Source organism: Alligator sinensis, unplaced genomic scaffold (assembly GCF_000455745.1).
Source record: "Alligator sinensis unplaced genomic scaffold, ASM45574v1 scaffold637_1, whole genome shotgun sequence".
Lineage (NCBI taxonomy): Eukaryota > Metazoa > Chordata > Crocodylia > Alligatoridae > Alligator > Alligator sinensis.
In genome coordinates, this window is record NW_005842368.1 from 603,912 (window position 1) to 617,553 (window position 13,642).

Consider the following 13,642-nt stretch of genomic DNA (forward strand, 5'->3'; position numbering starts at 1 on the left):
TGTCCCCTGCCCTCCTGACACCATGTACGGCAGGTTGGCAAGACCTGTTCCAGGAGACATGAACTCGGGAGCACTGAGCAGCCAGCTCCCTTTTATAGCAGCAGCCCCATTCCTGAGGAGTCACCAGGATCAGGGTGGTTAAAAATAGGAGCCTGCAGCCGTGGGAAATGTGTACACCCTGCTGCCAGGGCTGGCGCAGGCTTGCTGTCTCCTCTCAAGAGGCCAGAAGGTTGGGTTTCTGCCACGGGGGCCCAGCTCAGCTCGGAGAGATGGGAAACAGAAACGGGATGAAAGCAGAGCCATCGGACTTTCCCTTTGACCCGCTGCCGCTAGAGTTACAGCCAAGCTCTGCCAGGAAAGGTCCTGTGCAGGGGGAAGCGGTGCCCTTGAGTCTTGCTGGGTGTCCCTGAATAGTGCCACCGCCTTTGTGCCCACAGGGAATAACTGTTGCACTAGAATCTCTCATCTGCCATCTGGGGGCAAGCTTGTCTTCGGCTGCATTGTGTATCTGCGCCTCGGGGAGTAAACCTCCGTGTCAGCATAGTTCTGGCTGGGCCAGTGCTGATGTGAGAATCATCCTGGCCAGGACCTGTAGGTGCAGAAGCATTGGGAAGGGAAGAGGAAACTTCCCCCTTGTCTTTCAAGCAGATGCTGTGAGGGAGGTGCTGTTATCCTTGCTCACCAGAAGGGGATGCTGGGGCAGAGGGAAGCAGCATGACTTGCCCAGGGCCATGCAGTGAATCACTGACAGAGCTGAGGCTGGAACCCCGACTCCTGGCTCCCAGTCTGGAGCACAGTGGGGAGAAGGGGGCACTTGACACATGCTTTTTTTGATCCTCAGGCCCTTCGCTTGCACTTTGGGCCCATGCTTCCTGTTTTCATTGTGGCCACATTATCCTTAGTGCAAGTGTTGTGAGCTCTCTGTGCTTGATCCTCAGAGGAAGCGAGTCTTCTGCAGGGCCCAGCTCTTTGGGTTGAGTAGTAGACACCCAGCCTTGCTGCTGGAGGCCCGTGGTCCAGTCCCAACCGGTGGCCACAGTGCAGACAGGCTGGGGAAATTTAGGGGGTTATCTGCTGGTTTTAATGCCCATTCTCTTCCCTCTTGGCTCAGCATCCCGAGCAGCCTGTGACTCATGGAAGGAGAGTGGTGACATCTCAGACAGCGGCAGCAGCACCACCAGCGGGCACTGGAGTGGAGGCAGCGACATCTCCACTCCGTCACCCCCACACCCTGAAGCCAGCCCAAAGTACTCCAGCGAGGCTTTCAGCTCCTCACAGGCTGACGAGGGCTTTGAGATGGACTCAGATCCCTTTCTCCTTGATGAGCCTGCCCCACGAAAGAGAAAGGTACTGAGGGCAGGTGGTGCAGGGAGGCCTGGCCTGGGGTGGCAGTGGGGATGGAGAGTGAGGTGGGTTAGATTCTGCTCTGTGAGCGCCCAATCCTGGGGTCTGAGCTGGGAGCTGCACTGGGGAGTGAAACTGGCTGGGGAGGTGTCTTGCACAGGTTTTGCAAGCCATCCCTTGAGGGGAAGGAGCTGGGGGTGGGAGGTGGGAAGGGAGGTACAAAGAGGTTGGCAGGTGGGACCAGATGACAGGCCAAGGGGTCAGCTGCCTCTCTCCCTAAGTCTGGTAGCAGCACAGACTTTCACTTTCTTGTTCAGTCAGCTGCACTCCCTACTCTGCCTGATGTTCAAGCCAGAGCAGGGAGCCAGGCACCAGCCAGGACAGTGCTGTACACACCCACTTAGGCTATACTGCAGTGCACTGCAGTTACCAACAAAGCCCCTCTGCAGCGGCAGAACCCTCCACTCTGCTGGCAGAGCTTCTCTCACCTGTGCCAAGTGGAGCAAGGCCTCTGCCTTCCCAGAGTGCATGTGGCGCCTTGGGGCACAACTCCTTTGTGGAGGTGGATAGACAGGGGCATGTACATGCTGGCAGCTGCTGTTGATCACCAGAAGTGTTTCTCGCTGAGGCAGGTGAGCGCAGACACAGCCCCTGAGCTGCTTCTTGGCTCAAGTTTTCTCTGTTTGTGCACATGTGCCAGGTGGACCAGGGAGCATTGATTATTGGAGAGGCTGAGGGGAAGGACTATGGGCAGCAGATGGATCGGATGCCAGCTGCTGGGTAGATGGAAGTGAGAGGGAAGAGGGGGCAAGACTGAGGCAAGGAAGTAGAGCCAGAGACCATCCCTGTCTTCCTCTGTTCCCTTCTCATGCCTGGATGGAGCTTGGTGGCTCTGGAGTTCGGCAGGGACAGGGAGAGCGGGGAATGTGTGTTGGACAGATGGGTCCAAGCCGCATCCTCACGTGGCACATTTCCCTTGGGCGAGGTCTTCATTACAGGGGCTGCTCTCTGAGCTGGGCTGGGGAGTGACTTCCCTGTGACATGGGCCTGTCTTTCTCCTAGAACTCCGTGAAGGTGATGTACAAGTGCCTGTGGCCGAACTGCGGTAAAGTGCTGCGCTCCATCGTGGGGATCAAGCGTCATGTCAAGACCCAGCACCTTGGGTAAGGCCTGCACTGCCAAGGAACTTGCAGAACCCAATTTAGGCTGGTGCCAGGCAGGAGGAGGAGTTCAGAGGAGAGGGAGGGGACAGTCAGTGGTGGAAAAGTCCTGCTAGATCATCGAGACAGTCTCTCTGCAAGGGAAGGGATAGCCTCCCACACATGCTGACCATTGCTTCGTGTGTCTAAAGCTCCCAGCACAATCACAAAAAAAAATGGGGAGGGGAGCAGAGGTCTGCCTGCCAGGGACCTGACAGTTTCCTAGCCAGCAGCACAGACAATCATGTGGCTCATATCCTGTCCAGCCAGCTCTGAGTTCCCAGCCTGAATGACTAGGTGCCTACTGACCACAGGGACAACTAGGGGGACCTTTGGTGTGACCCAGAGCCAGGCTTGGATACATAGCAAGACACCTTCATTTTTCTGCTACATCAGCTCTATGCTTGGTACAGTTGACCCCTGGTTCTCTTTGGGACCTTTGGACAGGTTGACATGCAAATAAATAATATAATGTAATATAATAATAAACTAATAATAAAGAGGAGCTCCCCTCCTCCCCTTGAGGAGCAGAGATTGGAGGGACTACCTGCTCACAGGGCAGTTAAAATGGACCTCTTGGGAGTAAGGGTGTCTTTCTGTGCGCAGGGAAAGCACTTTGGAAGCGGGTAAAGCTAAACCGCACTCTTCATGCAGAATACGAGTGGCTACACCAGTGCAAAATGGCTGTCACACTTGGAATTCATCCCTGAGTTGATTGCACAATAGCGTCCCTGTGCAGACGAGCCCTCAGCTCTGTGCTTTCAGCAGCAAGTGAAACAGCGGTTCTCAACCAAGACGCTGCGAGAACCTGCCAAAGGTGCTGCGATGCTGGCATCATCAGCCCTGGCATGGGGTGGAATTGCCCTGTGCACCCCTGCTTTCAGGAAGTATGTCAGAGCTGAACTGAGAAGCAGCTGCAACAGAAAGGCGCGCTGCCTGCATTGCGTCATGGCAGCAGGCAAACCGTTTCTGCTGCAGCTCTCTCCAGTTTGGTCCCAGTGGGCCTCCTGAAAGGGAGGTGTGCAGCGTGGTTCTACCTGCTGGCAGCAGCATTTACCTCCAAACTGCCACAGGGTGAAACTCCACTGAAGTCAAAGAGCTGTAGTTGCCCTGTTTGACCGTGGCCTTTTTGTGGGGTGTTGGGGCCCCCTAGCGGAGATGTACGGTTGGTTGTTTGGCTGTTGCATCGGTGCAGGACGGGACAGGTAGGATACTGAAGACCCATAGCTCCATTTCCTGTCAGTCAAGAGCCTAAAATAAAGAATAATCAATTTTCTGCTCCAGGCAGAGATCTAGCTGCCACCACTGGCTATTGTGACATAGATGTAGGGGGCAGCCTCTGTGTGGCCCATGACAGATCGGGAAGGGAGCAGGGAGCACAGCCCAGATAGGGCAGGGAGCAGAAAGCAGAGCAGCAGATAGGGCAGGGGAGAGGAACTGGAGTGGCATTGGGGGTGGGTGCAGGGGTGCACCTGCCAAAAAGGTTGGCCCCACAACCACAGATACTGACACGAGCCACAGAGTGAGCGGCACTTTGGAGTTGGGTAAAGCCATAGGATGATATAGGGAGAGGCTCCCTCAGACCAGAGCAGGACATGCAGAAGAAGCCAGCATCCCATCCAGCCTTGCAGAAATTGCAGCCTAGGACTGAGAGGCTGGGTCAGCAGGGCAGCTTTCTGCCTCAGCAATAACTTGCCTGCTGTCTGAGGCATAAGAACATGCTTGGTTTATCTGGACACCAGTTCCTTTTCGACACTTTCCTGGAATCTTTAGTTACAGCTGGGCAGAAAAGGCCTTTGAGAGCACAGCCCCAGGTACTGTCTGCACGGGGAATGAGCTTGAGACCTGGGGAGAGCTTTAGCCCCTGGGGTCATAGGTCTGAGTACTGGCACCTTCCAGACACGATGGAGAGGGGGTGGTGTTTGCCAGGATTAATGATTCTCGTCCTCTTAACTAACTGCAGGGATGGTGCAGACTCTGACCAGAGAAGGAGGGAGGAAGACTTTTACTACACTGAAGTGCAGGTGAAAGAAGAGGCTGCTCCAGAGTCTGCCCCCCACCCCAACTCTGCATCCTCACCCATCATCATCCAGCAGGCTCTGGCAGCCCCAACTCTGCGTCCTCACCCATCATCATCCAGCAGGCTCTGGCCAAGCCGGAGACCCTGGTGTTGGAACAGTCCACCTTGGAGTCTCACCTGCCAAGCAGTGCCCTCAGCCAGTCTGCCCCCAGCTCCTTCTGGCATATCCAAGCAGATCACGCCTATCAGGTATGTTGGGTTGGCCAGTCAAAGAAACAGAATGGAGTGGTGACACGTGGCATCTTCCTTCGTGGGGTACCTTTGCCTTCACATGTCTTGACCTACCTTAAAACCCTACTAAGAAACAGTTGGAGACTTGCAGACTCTTCTGGACCATATTAAATCATTTGTCCATTGAGTTCAACATCGTGCCTTTGGCAGTGAGCAGTGCCCGATGCTTCTGGGAGAATAATCTACCTCACCAGTTGTGCTTGGCAGGGGCCAGGGAATCTTCCTCCTGACCCCAGCAGAGGGTCCACAGATGTTTTGACTCCATGTGATGCTGTGGCTGGAATTGCTACCAGTGTTAGGAGTCTTAAAAGGATCCAGTGCAGGTTTCGAACATAGCTGCAGACTCTGACTCAACCTCCTGCTGCAGGGAGTTCCCCAGCTTGGCTGGGGGACACATGAAGGGTTTGCTTTTGTTGGTTCCACATGTCCTGCCCTTAGTTTCGATCCAGCTTTCCACAGTACAAAGCAGGGTGAGGGGGAACTTCATAATGCCTTGTAAATACATGCATTGTCCTCATGCCCGTGAAATGCTGCCTCTGACTCCTTTGTTCAGAATACCAGCAGATCTCTTTGGCTGTCCTCTGTAAAACATTGTCCTTCCCTTGCTGCGGGAACTGCCATTCTCTAGTTTCCAGCCGCCCTGGAGTTAGCTCTTTTGCCAGAATGCAGCATGCCCCTCTCTGCGTAAATAGCATGCCTGTTTCAGCTTTATCTGCCTGCAACAGTTGTACTGCATTAACAGCACACGTTTAGTTAAAGTGGTACATCCTCCCCACATATATACCCTTTGTGGATGCCAGTTTGCCAGCATGGGTGCATTTGTATCAGTACATCTTATCCCTAGATGGGAAAGGGAATTAGCTACCCTGGAAGAAAGTACCACTGTAGCCTCTCTCCATGGCAGGGCTTGGGATATCTCTACATCACTAATTATTGTATTCCTACCCAGCAATGAAGCCCCAGTCTCCGTTGTGATCCCTAGATGTTTTAATAGTACACACCAAGGAAGGCTGCTGTGCATATCCTTTCTTGGATAGTTTGGCAGCTTGCTCTGAAAGGAAAGATGATGCAGTCTCCCTGAGGTTGGGACACTAGCTGTGGAGGTGATAGCAAGCCTGAGGAGGGTTAGTTTCTGCCTGGGGGCACTCCAATTGTGCTGGAGCAGTCCTTGTAATCATAAATGTTGCTTCTCTGAAGGGTTAATCTGAAATCACTAATCCCTGTCCCCTCTGCCTTCTCTAGGCCTTGCCATCGATTCAGATTCCGGTGTCGCCACACATATTCACCAGCATCAGCTGGGCTGCGGCCACCTCCACCATCCCTTCCCTTTCCCCGGTGAGTCCTGCTGTCTGGACACCTGCTTTCTTCACAGCCCCCTCAGGAGGGGCTCAGGGCTGTGGGGGTGGAGGAGAAAGGGTTAAAGGGGGCACAAGTTAGCCTTTGTCACTGCCTGGCTTTCAGAGGCTAATGATGCTGCCTGTGTCAGGGGTGGCAGGTCAGATCTCTGCCTCATCACCCACTCCAGGGACATTGCACTGCTGCAGGTGTTATCTGAGCGTGGCAGGAGGGCTGTTCATCCTGCAGCAAAACTGGTCTCCAGAGGCTTCTAGCTAGAGAGTCTAGACTGAGTCCACCTGACTGGTAGGGCCTCTCCACTCTAGCAGCAGAGAGGGAAGACTGCACAGCTGGTTTGTGTGTGACGTGACTCTGGAATTAACTTTCCCATGTAGGTTCGAAGCCGGTCACTGAGCTTCAGTGAACACCAGCAGCCGACGCCAATGTTGAAGTCCCACCTGATCGTTGCTTCTCCTCCCCGGGCACCCAGTGGCACTAGGTAAGAGTCTGCAAGGGTTGGGACCGTGCACTCTTACCCTAGAAATAAGCAGTGAGGGATGAGCAACTGCACACATTCAGCTGGGTGTCTAATGTGAAATACAAATGCGGTTGTAGGAAGTAGGGATGAGAACCCAGGACTTCCCTAGGGCAGTGCCCTAAGCACCAGGCTAAAGAGGCAGGCTTGTCACAGCTCAGGGGTTTATCACAGCTCAGCCTCCTCTCAGTGTCCTCTCCAAATAGGCCTCATCAGTCAAGCCATCTTATTCTTACATGAAAAAATAACAGAGCAACCTGATATACCTACTATCCATCAAAGAGACAGATGTGGAGGAGAACACTTGCCTCATTATATGGGGCATAAGGTCCATGCTCATGATCTCCACCACGAGTGCTGCTCTGTGAGAGGATTACTCTTGATCCTGTAACAGAAGGCAGTAACATATTTAGGAAGCCAGGTGCCTTTGGCCTGCCTGTCATGGAGCCATTCCTCTGTGGAAGCCAAGATTGGCCTGTCGATGTTTGAGAAGCCACGTGAGGTTCTCCTGCAGGGCCTCCCACAACCACCCAGCGGCTCCTGTTGCTCAGCTCTTCCATGCATAAGGGGCCTCTTGTGCCCCTTTCTGCCTTTCAGAAAAGACAAATGACTTTCCTGCTGCAGTCTCAGCTGAGCTGTGGCACTGTAAAAATAACCACCACCCACTGATCTTATCTTGGACTTCAAATCTCTGGAGACTCTAGCCTTCAGGTGGAATCGTTAGACCACCCACCCATGCCATATCTAGCTAATTAACACCAGGCTCCAACTTGTTCCTATTCCTCATCCTCTTTGCTCACTGCCCTGCCTGAAATATCTGTGTCCACATATTTAATAACCAGAGAAACTGTCTGTCACTTCCCTTCCTAGTAATTCTGATGCAGTGCAGTACAGGTAAAGAAGGGGGTAACTATTCCACATCAGAGGCAGTCACATTTCAGTGGCAGGTGACTCAACGCTATGTACAATTTGCCGGGTGCTTTGTGATTTCAGATTGAAAGGTGGTATTATTTCATTGCGTTACAAGAACCCTTAGCAGCTCCAGCTGAGGCGAAGGGCCCCTGTTGAGATAGTGCCTTACGCACATAATAAGAGATGCCCCCTACTCCCAAAGAGCTTATAGTTTGAATAAACAAGAGAAAGAGTGGGAGAAAGGAAGTCATCCGATCCCCATGTATAGATAGTTCTGCAGAGAGAGCAGGGTATTCTCCCTCGGAGAGGCTGAGCTGAAGTCTAGGGTCTTTGAATCAGACTGTGTGCACCCAGCTAGAGACGTGGAGAGTGGCAGAGCTGGGAACTGATCCTCGATCTCAAGAGTCTCAGTCCAGTGCCTAGATTTTAAGACCATCTTTCCTCTATATCAAGGACTATAACAGTGAAACATAAGTGACTGGCATTGCTGATTCTTAGTTGAGAGCAAGCCAGAAATACACAAACCCTGTCGGTTTTAATTTTCAGTGCGCTTGAGCTTTCTCGGGAGCCTAACAGCCTTGCGACTTGGGATTGTAGAGGCTGCAGGATAAGGGAAGAGCTGGTATTGGGAGTCTCGCTCATGTTTCTGTAGTGTGTTCTCCAGTGCTTTGTTCAGCTTTCTTCAGCTGAATCCCAGCCTTGCTCTGCACTGCAAATGCCCTTTTCTCCCTGATCTCTGTAATACTATTGGCATTCTTTCATTTCTCTTGCAGAAAAGTTCGTGGCGAAGCCAAGAAGTGCCGTAAAGTTTATGGCATTGAGCACCGGGACCAGTGGTGCACAGCTTGCCGATGGAAAAAGGCCTGTCAGCGATTTCTGGACTGAGCGCACAAACACTTCAGGGGTTTGGAATCTCGCCCTCTCTCTCTGCTGAGAACACCCAAAGTCCGTCATTGCTGCAACCAGGGACCTTGGAGGGATCTCCTGCAGCTTCTGCGGAGACCTCTAGAGCTGCGTGTAAATTCCAAGTTCTGTATATTGTACATCTGCTGGGTTTATTATTTTTTACATTTTCCGTGGGATTTTTTGTTTTACAAAAGTTAAGAAAAATCCTCCCTTTTTATAGCAGAAATAGTGGAGGGGAAAGAAAGGAAGCAGGCTGTTTGGTGGTCATGAGAGATTTTTGGCTGTCCAGGGACCAAAGAACTTCTTATTGATCTTCTAGGTCATCAGTAAAGTCTCCTGAACTTTCAGGTCAAAGGTCAGGGCAAGGAGGTGAAGAGCATCTCTTCACCTTTCTTTAGTAGCTGAAAAAGCTCGAAGTCTCATACTCTTTAAAGGGACACTGTCAAAACGACAATCATAGCTTAAAAAAGAAAATGACCATGTGTTACCAGTAACACCTTTAATTAATACATTTGAAGTTCTTACCTATGCTGTTGGCCATTAATGTTGCAGTTATTTTTTTCACCTCAGTCAGTAGGTAAAACTAGATTGCTGTATCTCAGGTCTGCTTTGCTTCCTGATTTATATGTGTTTTGATGCAGTTGCAGGTGGAGAATCGCCACCATCCTTTAACTGAAAAAAAGCATTCAAAAGCAAAACTTAAATATTTCTTCTCTTCGATTTGGTTGTTTTACCAGGAACTGTTTTGTTTACTTCTTCGAAGAACACAAATTTTAGGTCTAGCAGTGTCCCTTTAAACTCAGGCAAATGATTATTTAAAGTCAAATACTTCTTCCTGAAAGGTCAGCAGAAAGGACTCAGAAAGGTGCTGCCTTAGCCTGGAGACATATGGATTTTGTATGGATTTAGGCACCGATTCAGCGAAGTGCTTATGGCCATGTTTAAATCCTACCAAAATCCCTGGGGTCTTAAGCAGATGCTTCATGAAATGGGATGGTTTGCATGCTGGAAGTCAAGTGCATGCTTATATCGTTTGCTGAATCAGTGGCAAAACGGGGAGATGTCGTAAAATCCCAAATTGTGGAGGGAAATTGAAGCATGTCTGAACTCTGCTTCCTGGCTTTCATCTGTTTATCCCATTCATATTATCTTCACAAGATTCACATATTTCTGGTTTTTGCCATGAATAATTTACTTGCCCTGGGAAGTAAATTAGACCCTGATTGCTGGATTCTAACTTGCAGTCATCTAATTTAAGTGGAGTGACTCCTGATCTGCGGGTTTAAATGAGGGGAGTCAAGTGCCAGGAGTCTATGCAGAAGTAGGGGGAGGGAGTGGAGGAGAAAAACCAAGGCTTGTAAAGATGTCTCTGCTCTGGAGAAGGGCACTGCTTATCTCACAACTAGAAGTCGGGTCTGGTTTCATGGTTTTGGTCTTTTGTTGTTTACTCGTGACTGATCAGCCATTCATAGGAAGCGCAGTGTCACTGCCAAGCAAACAGGATGCTAGATGCAGTGTCTCCCATCTTCCTCGCCGTGCGGCCTGGAGCACAAAAATCAAGGAGTTTTGTTTCATACCTCACCATTCTGTGTCCCGGGGGTGTTTCCATCACCAAATCCTGCCCTGGACATGCTGGTGGAAGCGGGTGTAGGCTGCGACGCCGCTCGGAGGATTCCATTGTGTTGTTCTGGTTGAGCGCAGTGCAGGGCACAGACATGCTCTGGCACAGTCACTAAGGAACCGTGATTTCTTTTAACGGGGGAAGAAATGCCTCTGTTACTAAAGCCATTCAGGTCCCCACACTCTGGTGCAGAGACTCCTGGTGCTGTGACATCTTGTCTATAAATGCGCAGTGGCAGCTACGCACGAGCCAGGCAGTCCGCTTTGTGCATAATTGGACGGCAGCGAGAGTTGGGGTTTTTTACGATCAGGGTGGGGTGGGAAGGGCTGGGCGGACTTTTTGCTGCATTTTTGATAATCAGAGGCCATAAACTACAGACCTCAACCCAAGGGCAGGCAGCTATGGCAGGAATGAACCTGGCATATTTTTAAGGACCATTTGATTGACTAAACTTTCCTTGTAAAAGCAAATCATCTGACCGGGAGGGTATTATTTTCTCACGAGTTCACGTGAGCCCTTTTGTTAAAGGGGTGGGCGGGGCACCCAGAGGGGTTTTTATATATATTATTGGTGCTTGTTGACCTTTTTTCGTAATTTTGTACATATATACAGTATATTGGTTAAACCCGGTCTTCTCTTCAGCGTTAAACTGGCGATTGCCAAATTGGCTTGTCAGAAACAGGAACAAAGTGAGCTCATCTCCCTGTTTTTTTCCTAGTCTGGTAGGTCTCGCTGCCAGGTCTGGTCCAGAACAATCAAGTTCTCTAGCTGGGAGCGTACAGCCTGATTCAAAGTCCACTGAAGACCCTGGCGGTCTCTCTGTTGACTTCAGAGAGCTCTGGCTCAGCCTCTGTCTCAGGGAGGGCATCCTCCATCACCTCGGTCCCCTCCACTGCTTTGTTCTTAGTCTGCAGACCACCATGCAGGGCTAGGAGAGTGAAAAACGCCGACTTGGAGCAGTGCGTTTTGGAAGCAGGCAAGGTGTTGGACTGATCTGTGCAGGTCATTGTAAAAGAAAACCCATACGAACCATTTAACACCTCTGCAGGACTTCACCTTTTACTAGATTAGGAGCAAGGTTGCAGAATTGGTTCCAGATGTGCCCTGTCTCAGCTGCCCCATTCGGAGAAAACCACAAAGGATACTGTTTATTGCAGCTGCCATTTTAATGAGGCAGGATTGTTCTTCCCAGTAGGGATGGTATGTCTGAACCTTGTTAGGGGAAGGATCGAAAAACCAGGCAGTTCTAAAATATATTCAATTTATTTTCTTGCTTCTTCATATAATTTAATGGTATTAATCAACCATTGCATGAATCCAAAGCAACTTTTAAAAAGTCTACAAATCTCTGAAATGCTTTGTTTTCAGGTGGACAAAGTTCTTTGGGGAGATGTGATGTCTTTTATTAGACCTAGTAAATAGTTGGAGAAATTGTTCTGGCGGTGTTAGTGTGCTCTCCTGGGTAGAATAGAAGCCAAAATGCAAAATCTGTGAAAATGCAAATGCGTGGCAGTAAGGTTCACAGGGAATGGGAGACAATGGTTGTGAGAAGGTAGTTGGAAGGGGGAGAAGGTGATAGAAATTGAAGAAATTGAAATTACTTCAATTTCATCCGCCAGCGGCAGCATCCGGGTTATTTATAAATTCTTTATTCCAGGCACCCGGGGCCCAATCTTGTAGTCTTTTCTTAACTCAGTGCCCCTTCCCCTCTTTTGTCTTCATGACTACAGTAGGCCTCTTCAGGAGAGAAATACCAGGAGGGTCACTCATGTGTAATTCTAATTTTGAGCTATCAGCTTGTCCCCGATTAGAGACAGCTGTAGTTTACACTACAGTGTTTATTTCAAGATAGTAGCTATGTCCTTTCCACCGCATAGGTTAAATTACAAAAGAAAGCCCATTGTCAGATTCCTCATGGCCTATTCCAGTGGTTCTCAACCTTTTCAGGACAGGGCACCCCTTCACCATTTTGTGATATGGTGGCATCCCTGGTTGTTGATCCTGCTTCAGCTTACTTCAGTGCTTCACAGCGGGGTTCGGCTGCCTCCAGATAAAATTGCCCCGTGCCTGCTGCACAGCCAGACCACAAGGAGCTGTGGCAGGGATGTACGCTCCTGCTGCATTAGGGCTCTGATCGGCCTAAAGCAGGGAAGAGCTGCCTTGTGCTTTCTCCAGTCGATACCCTCCTGCACGCCTCCCAAAAACAGGTCACGAGTAGAACTGTCTTCGTTGCAGCAGCCCTGAGAACCACTGATCTCTGCTCTATAGACACAGGCCAGGCCTGCAAATTCATCGTGTTTCCTTCATTAACATTATAGAAAGATAAAAGCTGACTAGACTCATTGCCTGAAATCCAAATTCTGTTAACTATTTCTCAGTTCCCTGTGTCGCCTGTCTCAGTTTTGGCAGCGAAAGGAGTGCCTCGTTCTTATTTTTCGGTCTGGTATCTGTCTATCTAAGATACGTAAAACCCCAAGTTACTGTACTATCTGAATGCCTTGCAATCTTTTAAGACATACAAAAAAATAGAGCTCTTGGTTCCAAAATGATACCTTTTATTGGATCAACTGGAAAATGGCAAGAAAATTGTCCTTTTCTGCAAGCTTTCGGGATCAAAGTCCCTTCGTCAGGCTCTGGGAAAAGTGAAGATGGTACAAGATGGTAAAAAGTCCCCGTAGGTAGGAACTAAACTTCATTTTTGCACAGAGGGAGCTGAAGATGGAAGTCTGTCCCTCTGGGTCTTTGTGAGCTGCGTTGAGTAGCTCTTGGATGTGTTGATCAGGTAGAATTCCTTCCCTGGAGGTGTCGGATGGCAGGCAGGGAGGCAAAAAAAACTTCCTTGTTCTGCAATGAAGTTTAAAATCCAAAATCGACTAAAATTCGGCATCTCCCATGTTTCAGAGGTGTACTTGGTAGCCGTGTTGGTCTGAGACAAGGTATTGAGTCTCACAGTGCCCCACAGGAAGGGTAGTACTGTTCCTATATTGCAAACAGAGAGGTGAGGCAAAGAATAACTCCGGGCTGGAGTTACCCCTAAATACCCCTAAATCTCACTAAGCACCTACAGATGCAGATGGGTGCCTAGTGAGATTTTCAAAGACAGCTCAGCACTTCATTGGATATATTCCCATCTCTCTCTCTCTCCCGCCCGTACACCTGGAGGAGCAGGGACTGTGGGGCCTTCTTCCTCATTTAGGAAGCTACAATTCATACGGTTGATCTGGATCACTCAGGAAATTTCAAGCAGCCATCCAGGCTCATGGGTGCTGATCCTGTGAACCTCTTCAAGGTTCAGTCCTTAATAACTGGTGAATAGCACTGGACAATCCAGAGGGTTCGTCCCAAACATTTTAGTGTGTCTTTTATATATATTATAAAGATCAGTTTTTCACTGGCAGAAGATTGGGTTTTTAAAAAAAAAAAAAAATAACATTTTGCTTTTGTTAAAGGGGATGTGTTTTAAAAAGTGTAAATGATTT

The 13,642-nt window shown here is 49.8% G+C and overlaps 1 protein-coding gene across 1 annotated transcript in view; it reads left to right on the top strand.

Annotated features, from left to right (window-relative positions):
* Positions 1-13,171, top strand: part of ZNF395 (zinc finger protein 395) — a 31,323-nt gene extending 18,152 nt beyond the window's left edge. Inside the window, 7 exon segments of the mRNA XM_006029252.3 lie at positions 1,112-1,347; positions 2,407-2,507; positions 4,507-4,622; positions 4,625-4,812; positions 6,097-6,189; positions 6,585-6,688; positions 8,410-13,171. Coding sequence (XP_006029314.1) covers positions 1,112-1,347; positions 2,407-2,507; positions 4,507-4,622; positions 4,625-4,812; positions 6,097-6,189; positions 6,585-6,688; positions 8,410-8,521 — 950 coding nt within the window. The 3' untranslated portion in view covers positions 8,522-13,171.
* The last annotated feature ends 471 nt before the right edge of the window (positions 13,172-13,642 follow it).